This window comes from Accipiter gentilis, chromosome 7 (assembly GCF_929443795.1).
Source record: "Accipiter gentilis chromosome 7, bAccGen1.1, whole genome shotgun sequence".
Taxonomy (NCBI): Eukaryota; Metazoa; Chordata; class Aves; order Accipitriformes; family Accipitridae; genus Astur; species Astur gentilis.
Window position 1 is genome coordinate 12,578,471 of NC_064886.1, and position 15,074 is coordinate 12,593,544.

At 53.7% G+C, this 15,074-nt stretch overlaps 1 protein-coding gene across 2 annotated transcripts; it reads left to right on the forward strand.

Annotated features, from left to right (window-relative positions):
- The first annotated feature begins 1,606 nt into the window (after positions 1 to 1,606).
- Positions 1,607 to 12,296, forward strand: ETV3 (ETS variant transcription factor 3). Of its 2 annotated transcripts, XM_049805797.1 has the most exons (5): positions 1,607 to 1,776; positions 3,204 to 3,266; positions 4,244 to 4,481; positions 6,716 to 6,831; positions 9,352 to 12,296. In XM_049805797.1, the coding sequence occupies exons 2-5, from the start codon at positions 3,221 to 3,223 to the stop codon at positions 10,533 to 10,535; spliced, it is 1,584 nt and encodes a 527-aa protein (XP_049661754.1). In that variant the 5' UTR covers positions 1,607 to 1,776; positions 3,204 to 3,220; the 3' UTR covers positions 10,536 to 12,296. The 2 variants fall into 2 exon arrangements, with proteins under 2 accessions (XP_049661754.1, XP_049661755.1); XM_049805798.1 differs by lacking the exons at positions 1,607 to 1,776; positions 3,204 to 3,266 and adding an exon at positions 4,777 to 4,877 and having other exon boundaries at positions 4,415 to 4,481.
- Positions 12,297 to 15,074: the final 2,778 nt, after the last annotated feature.

The window sequence follows — 15,074 nt, forward strand, 5'->3', positions numbered from 1 at the left end:
GCCAGGCTCCAGCTTTCAGCCCTTCCCTCCAGGCTGACGGTCCCTCCATGTCCCTGACATCCCCTGACCTGGGGGCTGCAGCCCCCTTCCACAAGCCCCATCCCCCTGGACACGGCTCCTGGCTCCTGGGGTGGATGGGGAGGTGCCACGAGGTGACATTGAAGGGCACTTTCCAGGGCCACCATGTCCCCAGCCAGGGAGCGGCTGCGACCATCCCCCTGCAAAAGGTGGGTGGCTCAGGGTGGGGGGGTCCCTGTTTTCTGGCCCCAAGCAGCGAGACCACCCCACCACCATCTACAGCTAACTGCAGGCAGGCACAGGCAGCTGGGCCGAGACGGTCACCTTGCCTGCTGCAGCCGGTGAGTGCTGCCAGCATCTTGTCCATGCCAGCACCCGGGGGGGGGGGGGGGGCTCTGTCCTCATCCCACCAGCCATGGAGGGACCTGACTCTGTCCCAGCAGTGATTGTCCCCACTTTGTCCCCAAGCAGCACAGCTGGAGCAGCAGGACAGGACCCACTGAGCCCCCATGACACCGGCAGGAGCGGCTGCTGCACGAAGTTGTGAGCTGACGGACACTCGTGTACCCCCCCCCCCCCGCCCCGCCTCCTCCATGTTCCCCAATCTCTGCTGTGGGAGCAGAGCAGGACTCGGGGCAGGGGGTTGGGGGGTGTGTGGAAAGCAGCAGCCCTGGGGGTTGCCACATCCCCTTTCCCCAAACCCAAGAGAAGCCTGGCAGGGATGGGGGTGTGGGACAGGCTGGAGGGGGGGCCCAACCCCCACCCCTTGGCTCACATGTGTCTCCAATAAAGGTGGGTGAAGGTGAAGTGTGGGTGGATTTATGGGGGCCAAAGTCCCCCCTGGGGCACCCAGAGGTGTGGGGGCTCTGGGTGATGGGGGGCCCAACACCCATAGGGGGGCAGGGAATAGCACCCCATGTCTCTGTGCAGCAGGTCACAGGTGGGTCACAGGGTGCCCTCTCCTAGAGTGTGGGTCCTCCCCAGCTGTCCGCACCGCAGGGCCGGATCCTGCACAAGCAGGTCCCCCCGTACAGCCTCATCCCCATAGGGCCTGGTCCCCATAGGGCCGAATCCTGCATGGCTGGATCCCTACACAGCTGCATCCCGACACAGTCACACCCCTGCACAGTTGGATCCCAGTAAAGTAGGATGTCTTCACAGCTGGATCCCCATGCAGTGGCATCCCTGCACGACTGGATCCCAGCAAGGTGGGACCCCTGCACAGCTGGACCCCCATATACCAAGACCCCTGCACAGTTGGATCCCTGTAAATTGGGACCCCTGGACAGCTGCGTCCCAGCAAGGTGGGACCCATGCACAGCGGGACCCCCATATACCAGCATCCCCGCACAGCTGGATCCCTGTAAAGTGGGACCCCTGCACAGCTGGACCCCCGTATACCAGGACCTCTGCGCAGCTGGATGCCGGCCCAGCCAAGCCCTTCGCTTTCCGACCTCTTTGGTCCCCAGGCGGCACCCGTCGCAGGGGCGGGGTGGGGGAGGCGGGGCCGTGCGCGCCCGCCCGTCCCGCCCCCCTAGCCGGAAGCGGAAGCGCGTGGGAGCGTGCCCGGAAGTGTGTGGGCGGTGGCGGCGGTTCCGGTTCCGGCGGCCGTGCGGGGGAGGCAGCGGCGGCGGCGGCGGCAGCAGCGAGGCAAGCGGCGCGTACCCCGCATCGGCACCGCGGCCCGGGCGCGCTCCGCCGCCCCACCGCACTCGCTTCTACCCGCCGGACCCGGCCCGGCCCGCGCCGCCTCCGCAGGTGGGTCCCGGGACGGAGCGGGGCCGATTACGCCGCCACCGCCGCCTCCCGGCCTCCGGTGGGGCCGCTTCGTACGCGCGGGCCCGGGGGCTCGGGTGCTGGCGAGGAGGCGGCCGAGGGCGCCGGTTACCGGAGGCGGGGGGTAGGGATGACGATACTGGGACGTGGGTGCCCTGAGGAACCGGGCGGCCCTCCGTGAGGCGGAGACCGCGGCGGGCCCGGCTCCCGGAGGCCTTTGGCGGCGATGCGGAGGTTAGGAAGGAGGAGGGAGGGTAAACGGGGAGCCCCCGGTTACCGGGAGGCGCTCGGCGGGAGGGGCTGCGGGAACGGTGTACGGTTACGGGGAGCCGTAACGGGGGACCCTCCCAGTAACGGATCGCCTCGGTACGTAGGAGGTCGATGGGGGCGAACGGCTCCCGACGACTGGGGGCGGGGGGGAAATGGCCCTGGTAACCGGGAGGGCCCGGACGGCGGAAGGGTTCTGGGGAGGGAGGGAGGGGGGGGTTAGGGGAGGCGACGGCGGCTTGGGCCCTTCCCGGAGCTCCCCGGGCTGGGGGGGTGGAGGGGGGCGGCGGTGCCGGCGCTGCCCCGCCCGGGGCAGGGGAGGGAGCGGCTCGGCGGGCGGGCAGGCCGGGGCAGGCCGGCGGGCGGGGGGGGGGGGGCGGTGGATGGGGGGGGCGGTAGCGGCTGTAACGGGAGCCCGGCAGCCCGGGCCCGGCCGCCGCGGCGGCGCCTGCTCTCCTCCTGGCAGCCATTTACATACTTTGAACATTTCAAAGCAGGAAAGCCTAGCGGGGCCGGTTCTTCCCGGGGGCTCGGCTGGCTGCCGGGTCTTTAGGGGGAGGGGGGCTCCCCCCACCCCAGAACCGGCGGCTGTCGCTGCTGTTGCACACCAGAGCCCCTTTTACATTTTTGGGGGACACCCACCCTACAGCCCCCCCAACGCTTGATTTCTGAGGCGCTGGCAGGTACAGCTTTGAGCTGAGCCCACCTAAAGCGATTGGAATCAGATGTGCCGTATCCGAAGGGGATCGGGGAGCCGGGATTTTATTCCCGCCCCCCGCTCCCCCCTCTTTTTCCCTCACTGGTACATCTGGGCGAGCTCAGCAGCTTGTGTATTTTGGCAGTGGAGCCTGTCTAGTAACAGAAGACAAACTGTGTTTGGCTTGTTTTGTCTGTCTGATGGCTTCGCCGTGCTGCCGCATTTCATTCGCGGGCTTTAACGGCAGGGCAGGAGGGAGGCAGGGATTAAATGCCAGTTTTGGGGAAAGACGGACAGGGATGATTATGGTCAGGGAGACCCCAGGCAGCGTCTCTGGGCGTGGACGGGGTTACAGCTCGAGGTGGCCTCTCCAGAGAAATTCCAAGTGCCGCCTGCGATGATGGCGTGTCGATGTCACTGATGCCGATTTCCTTCTGTTTCGCAGTCAGCAGGAGGGAGAAAATGAAAGCAGGCTGCAGCATTGTGGATAAGCCAGAAGGAGGAGGAGGTAAGGAAGTCTAAAGGCTGAGTTGTTCAGCTGTTACGAATTCTTTTCCCAGGATAAAGGAGCTCAGGCAGGATTAATTCCACCTCTCCCAAGAGCTTTCATATGTGGGCAAAAGCCACGTGTGAGTGTGGATCGATCAGACGTCTGCGTGATGGGCTGTCAGCGAATTTTTAAGAGCGCCAGGTTTAACATGCAAATAAATCTTCCTGGAGATGTTTTATTTGTAAGGATTTGGGATCGCTAAGGTGGATCCCCTCTGGTCTGGTATAGCTCGTGCCTGGTTTTGTCTCCCATCACAGCCTGCAATAGTGGTGTGGGTGGCGTTGGAGCATGATGCGACTTCTTCCATGCTGCTGGAGCCTGAAATTGTGGCCATGATGATTTGGCGGGGGGGGGGGAACAACACAAAAAAAAAAACCCAACAGAAAAAAACCCAACCCTTGCGTTAGTACTTGTGCTGGGAAACTATTCTGAGAAAGCTGAACTTGGCAGTCATTCAGAAACATCTGCCGGCGCAGTTGAAGCTGGAGCGGAATGCCATGCTCTGAAATCAGGGGGAGCTGGAGTCACTGAGAGCTATCCACCCTCACCCCCTCCTCGACATCAGCGTACCAAATGCTCAAATCTGGATTATTTGCCTTATTTCAGCCACCTGGAGTCCAAACTGTAGCGATTTGGTCTCCTTTCCACTGCTGCTCATGTTTATGTCCCTTTCAGTCTTACCATTTTTTTTGGTGCTGTTTGGGCATTCTCCAAGGCAAGGGGGCTAAAAGGAGGGTGAAAATGAGCAGCTAGAGTAGGAGAGCTGGGTTTCTCTGCTGCCACATTGAATATTTAATAGAATTACAGTCCCCAGCAATGCTCTGTGGTCTCGTTCTGGAGAAAACATGATAAATACACAGTAGAGCTTGGCAGTGGTGAGCTCCTGTTGCTGTCTGAATGACTTCTTTTTTTTTTTTTTTGTGGCCTTTCCCAAGGTTATCATTTCCCAGAGTGGGCTTACAAGACTGAGTCCAGCCCCGGCTCCCGGCAAATCCAGTTATGGCATTTCATCCTGGAGCTGCTGCAGAAGGAGGAGTTTCGCCATGTCATCGCCTGGCAGCAAGGCGAGTACGGAGAGTTTGTCATCAAGGACCCTGATGAAGTGGCCAGGCTGTGGGGCAGAAGAAAATGCAAACCCCAGATGAACTATGACAAGCTGAGCCGGGCTCTCAGGTGAGCAGGAGTTTCCTTGGAGGTCAGGGGCTTCTAACGAGCTCTCCCTTCATCCTTCCCTGCCTCATTTGGGTGATTGTAGGTATTCAGTCCTTGGTCTGGTGGCACCCAGACTTCTGGGAGGTTTGTATGAAATTTTGAGTTCTGGGATGCCAGATTGCTTTGGTAGGTCTGACTGTACTTGGGTGTGATTGGGGAGGGAGTCCCTGGTTCACCGTGCCATGTTCTGCGTCGCAGTGTAAATTTGCACCTTTAGTTCAGGTTGTTATTATCAGGATGGCTTCCTTCTGGGAAGCTTTTCTGTCTCTTTTCTCAGCTTCCATAGCCGCTGCTGGCTTGAGCAATGAAGGTGTGGGAGGAAACCAGAGGTGTTACTCTATTATCACACCGTCAAGGGTACCGTTTCAGAGAAAGCAACTCCGCTTCGAACATAATTTGTACTCTCCTCTTTACCGCTAAATCTGCGTGAGGCAGAGGTTCAGTGCCAGTCCCAAGGCAAGGGCCTGGACTGGGTGTTTCCCGAGCCCTGATGACATGAATTTGGGTGTCCTTAAGGACACCCTTTGGCCACCAGTGTCCCCTTGCATGAGACAGGGGCTGAGCATTCCTCACTTTGCACTTTGTAACTCCAAAGCCTCCAGTACAACTTTGCCCTCTATTTTGACCCTTCCATAGGTGTTGTTTGTGGTTTTTTTTTTCTGGTTATCACTGTGTATTTTGAAGTCAGTGGAAAACTAGCATGAGCCTCTGAAGTATTTCAGCATTTCAAGCCTGTCACCTGCAGGAGTGGCTGAGTTCCTAACAGGTTCTGGCATTATCAGTCTGTAACATGGACTTCGTTGCCTTACACCCTCTGATACCTCCTGGGTGGAGCTGGCAAAGACAAACAAGGCAGCAAACACAAGAGTCTCGTACTGGAACAGGAAGGAAACAATAAATTGAATGGCACTGAGGCTGTAATTGGTGGATGGGAGTGGAAAATAGCCTCCACCTGCCAATACTGATCATGTCTTGTCATCTTGATGCCGAGTGTGACAGCAGAAGGGCAACAGCACTGCAGGTATCAGCAGCCACTTCGGCTTGGGACCCGTGGCTCCTTCCCCCCTCCTGCTCGGAGCTGGCCCTGCTTTATTTGGTACGCACTGTGGCAACAGGCAGCGTGTGTTGATCCACCTCTACATACAGAGAACAGTGGCGATGATCCGCATGTAACACCTTTGTTTGTACACCAGTCTTAGGAGGCTGAGGACAAACAGTGGTGGTGTAAGTGGGGAGGAGGCTGTGGTGGGGATTATACCTGTTGTCTCTGTGGCCAAGTTCTTCTGCCTTCATTTGGTGCTGGGAAGTTGAGGAAGGGAGGCTGGCCAGCGGTCAGGGCTGGCTCCAAACGCCTGCCCTCCGCAGCCCTGATCAATGCTGCCTGCAGAGGTGAGGGAGTGTTTCTAGTCCGAAGCTGCGAATCGGTGAACAGAAGGGAAGCAACTTGCTCACTGGCATGAGAGCAGCAGAAACCAGCTCTCCCGATTTCCAGCCTGATGCCTTGTACACTGTTACAAATACCTAGGGCTTTGAAGGTTGCAGAAATAAAAAACAAATCTGAGGCTATCTCAGTAATTTGGTCCCTTTTGCTCAGCTCCGTCATTGCACTGAGTTTTGTTCTGCCCCAGCCCAGGTACACGTTCCCCTCTTTCAGGTTCAGTGTCTTAGCACAGATTCACCTGAATTTTCCCCTCCTGTTCTGGGTCCTGTAACGTTCCCCCAGCAGTCACAGCCCACATGGAGCAACCATGCATGTTTTGCTGGCTGCAGGGCACTTGGGGCAGATGGGATTAGGGAGGTAATGCCAGCGCCGTGTAGGATGCTTGTATGAGACCCCTCCAGCCCATGGCACTGGTCCCAGTTTGGACAGGGGTGAGAACAGCATGTACAGGCTTGGCCTGTTGTTCAACTTTCGCTTCCTTTCAGGATCTCACCTTTTCCCACATGTTCTAAGGAACATAATGGCCTGTAAAATGGTTTGAAACCTACTGCTAAAGAATGTGTTGTAAAAGGAGTGGGTGTCATTTGGAAACTTCCCGATTGACTAATATTTTCTTGTATTAATAACATAAATTCTCTGGGCAACTTTGTTTTTGTAGATACATTGTAGGTGGATGTTGATGGCGCTAAAAGAAACAAGAGCTTTAAACAGATCACCACATGTTTTGATTGATCTCTTTCACTTTCATTAACAGATACTATTACAACAAGAGGATTCTCCACAAGACAAAAGGCAAAAGGTTTACCTACAAGTTCAATTTCAACAAGCTGGTGATGCCTAACTACCCATTCATTAACATTCGGCCTAATGGTGAGTGCAGGTTTCAGGGCTTCTTCTTTTAACTGTCCCTGCTCCTGGCATGTGGAACAGGGCTGGAACCAACCCCGCAGCCTCTGCAGATCCCCTATCAGTCATCTCCTACACTTGAAAGACTGCTGGGGCAATCAGTGCTGCTGTGATGGGAATGTCTGGATGTTGATAAAGCCTTATCTGGAGTGCTCTTTCCCTCGCATTTGTCACAGACGCATCTGTGGTTGTCTTAGGGGAGACTGGAGACGTCTTGGTTTCCTATTGGAGCTTGCTTGTTGGACTGTCTTTATGGGTGCTGCAGGTTTGCTTTGCTTTGCTGTCAGGCAGCGGGTGTCCTTGGGATAAGACGGTTTTAGTTCTGTTGCAGGGACCTTGCCTCACTCACATGCTTGTAACGTAATTTTATGGTGCCATATAAATGTGAGCCTTCTTGACAAGGAGCTTAGAGGTGCATGGCGAGGCATGCATGTGAGCACTATCAGAAAGTTCACAGCTTAACAGCAGTTTGCTCTCCTTCCCACTTCTGCAAAGGCCCCTTGTTTGCTTCAGTTCTGGTCCTTTTAAATCAAAAGGAACTTTTCTTGACCAACTTGTGTCTAGAGTTCAGAGGAACGTGATAGCAAGCACAGAGCAGTTTCCAGAGAAGAGTAGTAACTCGTCTGAGTTTGACTAAAATCACAGGTATTTCTTGATTCTCCCTGCGGCAGAACGGCATGCTGACGTTCAGGATAACGAAAAAGAGTTTGGGAATGGAGCATAATTGTTCCCTTCTCGTTCTAAAAGGCCTTTGAGTCTCTTGCCAGGAGCAGTAGCAGGAGTTCACTCTGGGTTTGTCCCAGAGTCAGCAGTACTGCTGTGGTTTCTCTGGAAGAGGGTCCTTTGTTTGCTAGATACTTTTTGGTGGAGTTAAGTCCCCCATAGCTAGATTTCTACAGCTGGGGCGATTGCCTCCATAACTGCACAGCCACCACGCAACCAGGGAAATTAGTGGCCATCGAGTCCATCAAAAAAACCCCCAGCCCTTCTGGAAGTCATTACAGTGAGGCCTGAGACTGCAAACTCTCCACAGCAAAGAAAGCGCGAACGCAGAGGCGCCTGAACCGGCCTTTCTCACAGCACTGTGCGCTTAGTTCTCACCTTCTGAAGAGTGCCCCAGGGGAAGCCTTGAAGATTCATCTAACAGGGAGAGAGCAGGGGAAAGTGGGGATTGAATGTTGACTCTGAAACCCCGGCGGCTGAGAAAAACAGGTTACATGTGGGCAAGAGTATTTCTCATCAGTGCTCGTGTAGCATGTGCCGACATACGGCGGTGACTGCTCGTTCATCTTGGCAGTTGAAGCAACCTGCATCCCTTCCCGCCCCAGGGGAGTCCCAGCCAGGCATGAGCACAAATGCGATTTCAAGGCATTGTCTTCTAAGCAAACAGTAACCCCAAAACAGGGCTGAGAGAATAGAAATATTCATAAAGGCGTTCTGCTTCACCTGTGTGGGACGCGCTGCCTTTATGGCAGTGAGGAGAAGGAAGTGTATTCTCCAGGAGTCCTTAGCCAAAGCATGGGGGTGTAAGATGTAGTATGAAGCTGCGCTGCAAATCTATAATTACTTGCAGCAACGAGTCTGGGCAGTTCCAGCTCAATATTGCTCACTGCTGTTCCTTTTCCCTGTTTGCAGCCACTCCCTCCTATCTCTGGGGCATGCATTTAAAAAAAGAAGTTTGGAGAACTGGAATGCACTTGTCTAATTACAACCTGTTTTCTTTCCTTCTGGCTGGGGTGGGGGTTGGGATATCAAACCTGTTTGGGGCACTGGAATCAGGTTTCTTCTCTCAACTCTCGCTTGTGCAGTTTTGAAGGGAAGGGAGAATCAACGGGTGTGTTGTGGAGGTGAGAAAGCGGGTGGAAGAATTTGCCTCAATATGGCTCGGTATGGCACGAGTAAGTTGTAGACAGGCGGCTTCAAAGGAACGGTGGTGGAAGAAGAGCCAGCAAGAGCTGGCAGTGTTGCTGGCAGAAACATTGGAGAAAAGATGTCTTCCCAGAAAAGCACAAATCAGTGACTTTGTCAGCCCTGAGAGCTTGAGGTTTACCAGCAGCGCTTCTGCCGGCGGCATTCGAACACGATTGCTTAACCTAACGCACCGTCGCCGAGACGTTTTCTGGTTAAACCAGAGCGGGGAGGTCAGGGGAGGGCGTCTGAAAGTGGAAATTATTTCGGTGGCACTGGAGGTTCATGAAACCTCAGCCAGGGTGGAGAGAGGAGAATATTCATCCCCAGCAGTGGCGAGGTTTTGAGGTGGGCAGAGGAGACTGGAGTTATGCAGGGGAAGGGAGCAGATGGGAGAGGCACCTCCCATCTAATCGCCTGCTGTGTTGTTGATAGCGCATGGTATTTTTGTGTTACTCTTCCAAACGCCTGCGGGTGCAGGCCAAAAAGCAGCTCTTTACCTGTGATTTAACTCCCTCAGCAGCTGCGCTCTTAACTCTCTCCCGTACTCTTTCTCTTTTTACTTCCCTGTCCCAGGTGTTGTGCCACAGAGCGCTCCTCCTGTCCCCACAGCTTCATCCCGCTTCCATTTCCCACCACTGGACAGCCACTCTCCCACCGAAGATGCCCAGCCTGGTCGGTTCTCCGGTGGGTCCCTGGTCCCATCCAACCCAGAAGTGTTGGGTGACGCCAGCGAGAGGAAGCCAGACATGCCGGAGCTGGAAGACGGCTCCTCGGATTGGCGCCGTGGTGTGGATCTTATGGCCTCGCGCAACGCCATGGGCACTGGTAGCATCAACCACCAGAAGCGCAAGCCCGATATTATGCTCCCTCTCTTCACCAGGCCCGGGATCTACCCGGATCCTCACAGCCCCTTTGCCGTGTCCCCTCTGCCAGGGCGCGGCGGGGTCCTAAACGTCCCAATCTCTCCTGCATTGTCCCTGACTCCCACCCTTTTCTCCTACAGCCCCTCTCCGGGCCTCAGCCCCTTCACAGGTAGCAGCTGCTTCTCTTTTAACCCTGAGGAAATGAAACACTACCTGCATTCACAAGCTTGCTCCGTCTTCAACTACCACCTGAGTCCGCGGACTTTCCCCCGCTATCCGCTCATGGTGCCACCACTACAGTGCCAAATGCCCCTTGAGGAGCAGCCCCAGTTCCCCATAAAGCTACAGCCTCCACCTGTAGGGCGCAAAAACAGAGAGAGACTGGAAAGTGCTGAGGAGCCGGCAGCTCCCCAGCTAGCTACTCCTCCTCCCAGGGTCAAGGTTGAGCCTGTGATGGACAAGGAGGCAGAGTCTGAAGAGCCACTGGCGAAAGGAAAAGACAAAAGTGAGAGAGAGGAAGGCTCCAGTGTGGCAGCCAGCCTGGAAGAGGAGAAAGGGCCTGTGTTTGTCAGACCGGCTGCCCCGTCGTGGCACCCAGCCCCGCTGGCACCCACCCAAGCCAGCTTCTTAGCTGAAGAATCCCAGGAGCAAGGGGAGAGCAGCGGGGAGAAGTCATCCCGAGAGTCTGTCGGAGAATCGGGGGCTCAGGAGAAGAGAGAGGATGCCCTGATGCCTCCAAAGCTGCGTCTCAAGCGCCGCTGGAATGGTGACCGGCAGGCAGACATCCCCGAGGAGCGCCAGAATGGCCGAGTCCACTGGAACGGGGCACTGGGCAGCCCGCACCTCATGGCAGGTCCCAAGGCCATGACAGCCACAGCTGCCTCCGACACCTAAGCCCGGGGGAGCTTTGCAGTTCGTCTGTGCTGAAAACATCTGTGTATTTATGTAGCAAGGTTGCAGAGCGTGGGGGGCGGGCGGGGGGCTGGGGCTAGCCTGGTTTGGTAATTCTAGAAACTAGGGGGTTTGTGTTCTTTGTTTTCATTGTTGAATTGCAGGTGAGACGCGGTTGTCTTGCTCCGATTAGGAGAGGCGAGGGAAGCTGGCCACCCTTGTGCGTGAGCTTCAGGCCTTGCACGAACTCCAGCGGGGTTGAGGCCTCCACCGGGACAGAGGAACTCCAGACACGGTCTATTTTAATTTACACTCTAGCATTTATAGAAGCAGGAATCTCTGAATTCATCTAGTTCCCTTTTTTTTATATATGGAGCCTGGTGCGATGGTGGGAGAGGATTACCTGCCCGCTTGAGACGTGCCGTGCGTCAGCCTTGGAAGCCGTCTGTATTTTGTGGGGAGGGAGTGCTGGAGGACAGGCTGAGGGAATATTGCACTGTCTGTGGAGTGGAGAAGGTTGCAGAAAGACAACTCAGAAAGTCACTGGCGCACCAGCAAGGTGGGACGCTGCTGGAGAAAGGGAGCCGTGTTCCTGGCGAGCAGATCTTGGTAGCGCTTCAGGATACGTTAGTCGTCCTTTTCGCCTTTCTGAAATACTGCAGAAGCCATGAGCAAAAGATTTAAAAACAAACAAACAAAAAAAAATCTTTCAGGGAAGGGAGTGGGGTGGGAAAAAAAAATAACCTAATGCCTTTAATATACGCATTAAAATGTACCCTAGGTTTTTTTTTTTTTTCCTAATTGTATGGGTGGAGTTGGGAGTGATTGGAAGATTAACACTGAAATGATTGTGGTGAGTTCATAGAGAAGGAATGACAGGAGCTTTGTTAAATCTTACTTCCTTTGTTTGGTTCCCCTATCACTTTGACTCATGCCTTAACTACGTATACACTTTATGCGAGCAGGGTCTATTGACAGGAGCAGCCTGCGCCAGAGCCAGATGTGCTTGGCCGAGGTTGGGTTTCGCGGAGATTTTGAATTTTGCCTGATGATGGAGAAGTGATGGAGAGTGCGATGGTTGCAGGAGCGAAGGATGGTGGAGGGGCAGCTGTGCCTGCCGGGCTCTGTCTCCGCAGGCTGGGTCAAGGCGGGGTTCGCCATGTAAATCTCGCTGTATTTTTGCTATAAATCTGCTATTTCCCTATGCAGCTGCGTTTCTTGTTAGGCTGATTAACTTAGGCTCCAGATTACACTGAGGAACATGCTTGTCTCCCGCTGTGTCGGGACGAATCCCTAACGATTCCTTGAAAGGAGCTTGGAAACAACCCGTCTCCACGGGGATAAGAGCTGTATCCAGAGAGCGGCTGATTATTCACGCGGTCGTAGGCGAGAGGCGTGCGCGGGCAGATTTTTCCAGTCGAGGACTCGGTAACTGTTGGAGGAGGGCAGGGAGCATGTGTGAGCACAAGATTATTTGCAGACATTGTTAGATGGGACTGGTTGGGCCCTGCCGAAAGAAGATTCCGTGCGTGGTACCTGGAGAGGGGGGGGATGCTGGAGCCATAATCCACTTACCTGGGTGAGCTCGGCTCCAGACCCCCGGCACCTGGATTTACCTCCACGGCCAGAGCCGAGTGTGGAGGAAAGGGGGAAGGAACCCCTCAATCCGGTCCCGGAGAGGGGATCGAGTGAACTCAGGAATTAGAAACATGAGGCCTTTTCCATCAGTAATGCATATCGTCACCCTTCCTCGCGCCCAAGTGCCAGAGCCCATGGGTGCCTCTCCTGTTTGAGGAGGGGGTTGGCAGGGCAGGGAGCCACCCTTCTTGCCCTTAATTTAAGGCGAAAAAAAACCAACAAAAACCAGAAAAGTTGAACTGTTGTTTGGCTTTAAAAGTTTGTAATTGGTTTTGGGGGGCTGGGGAGGGGAGGGAGGGGGTGTTGTCTTCATAGCCATTGCACTGCAAACCGGGAGCTCCGCGTTCAGGGATAAAGGACTCAGGTTCTCAGGACAACGGACCAGTGACCGGCTGCGGGTGATGGGCTCCGCTTTGGAAAGGAGGGGGAGTAAGGGGTGGGCAGGGGGCGGCCAGCCAACCCCCCCCTTCCCCGCTCCCTCCACACTGGCAGCGTCACCCATGTCCCCGCCGGCTCAGGGGGTCACCTCGATGCAAGGCGGGGGCTCCTCCCGACCAGACTTCACATTGCCTAGCAGCAGCCTCGGAGGAGGGCGCTTATAAATACAATTTAAATAATAAATGAAAAAAAATATATATATTCCGATGTGCCAAAATATTTAAACTTGTAAAGTTTAAATGGTTGAAATCTCAATGTCCACCTGTATTAATTAATCAAGAGCATGTTAATGTTTAAACCATTTTTGCTTTGTTTAGTCATAGAGAATCTGTAGGAAAGAGACTTTAATCGGACAACCAGCAGTAAGCCAAGATTTTTTTGGGGACAAAAAAAAAGATCAAGATGGGGCAGGGAGGATTAGCCACACATCTCCCTGCGGCAGTGAGCGAGCTAACGAGCTGCAGAGCCAAAACGAGCCCCGGGCTGGGGCCACCGTGCCCATTCCCTCCTCAAAATGCCAGGGAGGAGGAGGAGGAAGAGCCCCTCTCCAGAAGCATTAACCTTGGCAGCCGATCGCATTGCCCTCATCGCCTGTGGGAGGTTCCACCAGTTGCTTGGTTGTCCCTTGCTTTTATTTATTCCATAATTATGTTTGTTTTTAAAGTAACTTTTTTCGTGTTTTTTTCTTTCCTCTTTTTGTCTTATGGATCCTGGTGGGTTTTAAAAAAAATGAATTTCTTCTTTTGGTTTGAAATAATCGTAATCAGATTGTTTAAAAAAAAGTTCAATTTTTTAGAGTGCTTTTAAGGAGAAAGTATTTACCAATAGAAAGTTGGGTTTGGGGTTTTTTTTTTAAAGAAAAACAAATCACTTTTCCTGAGGCATGTTCTTTGACTTTACTAGAATTGATTCAGCAGGGATTAGTGTGGATGCATACACGTATGGCGGGGACGTGGTTAGCTTGAGCTGTCTGTCCACGGAGAGCAGGATTGAACGTGTGTGTATATGTACATAACAATGTAAAGTAGTCTTTAAATACTCCATTGTGCAGTGCCTTTAGACGTTCCACTTTCTATAAAGTCTTCAAAAAAAAAAGTTTGCATATATATATTATATATATATGATGTAATGTTATAGAAATATATGTATAATATACATATTTTTTCCAGGGGTATCTGATAGCTCTGTATTTTGTTATGGAAGTTGAAAGAAAAAAAAAGTATTTTACCTCAAATTAAAACGTTAAATAAACCTTTTAAATAAGCATTTCTGCTGGTAGCTCAGTTCTTGGCAGGTTTCGCTGTGGGACTAGGGAGCCGGCGGTGCCACTTTGACCAGCATCTCTCCAAGCTTCTCCTAGAGCCCATGTCACATCCGGATCCCTGGTTGCATCCAGAGCAAGATGGTCTTGGCTCGATTTTGGAGACGAGCATCCCCAGTGACCTGCTGCTCTGCCCTGCAATCCCCTGTGCTCCCATCCCTGCCGCCGCCAGGGTTTTCCCAAAGGTAATTGCCGTCCTGTCCGCCTCTGGTGATCCTGATTTCCCATGTCCCCATCCCCCAGGGGTGGCTCTGCAAGAGGATGGATGGACAGACAGAGCTTTGCCAACAGGTGCAGGTTTGGGAAGACTTGAAGTGCAGCTGAGTGGGATGGGAGGTATGCGGGGTTGGGCTTGTAAAGTTGTGTTTAAACTAAATTCGACTAAAACTGGCTTAAATTCCAGTCCTGAGACCAGTGCGGCTTTCCACCTTGGCCAGGCCTGCTGCCAACAGTGCCTTTTTTATAGGGTTTCTCCAGTGGAAAGGGGCTGGGATGGAGGAGCTGGGGACGTGCTGGCATGGGGGACCCTGCTCGGGCTGGGAAGGCAGCTCAGAGGTTTTTTTTTTATTTCATTTTATTTCTGAGCACAGAAAGGGATCTGTGTCAGGAGGGGATTAGCGGAGGAGCTGGCTCTCAGCCTTGTGCTTACACCGTGGGGCTCTGCTCCATGGCCATCACCTTTCCAGGCCTTTATAATTATTATTATTAATTCTCTTGCAAATGGTGGTGGGATGTCTGGCGCAGTGACACCAGGCACAGGGCAGCTTGACCCCCCCCCCCCAATCCCCCCAGCACCCTCTTATTCATGCCATGCTTTTGGAGGGACAGAGCTGCTCAGCGAGAGCTTTCCACTCCCTTCCTTGGACAAACAATTAATCTAATAAGAAGTATATTTAATTAAACACCCATTAATTCCAAGGACACACGCACTAGGGTCCTGACAACCAGCTAATCTTGATGGTGGATTTTCTTATTTATTTATCAATTAGGTGTGAATTCAAGACCTTGGTTTTGCTGTTGCAGGAGGCTGGGCCAAGTGAGGTGGATTCAGTGGGGCATTCCCAGGCCAATCCTGGGGGGGATTTGAGACATTTTCAGAAAAAACAGGTCCTGTTTGGAAGTTAGCAAAATGGTCATTAAAAAAA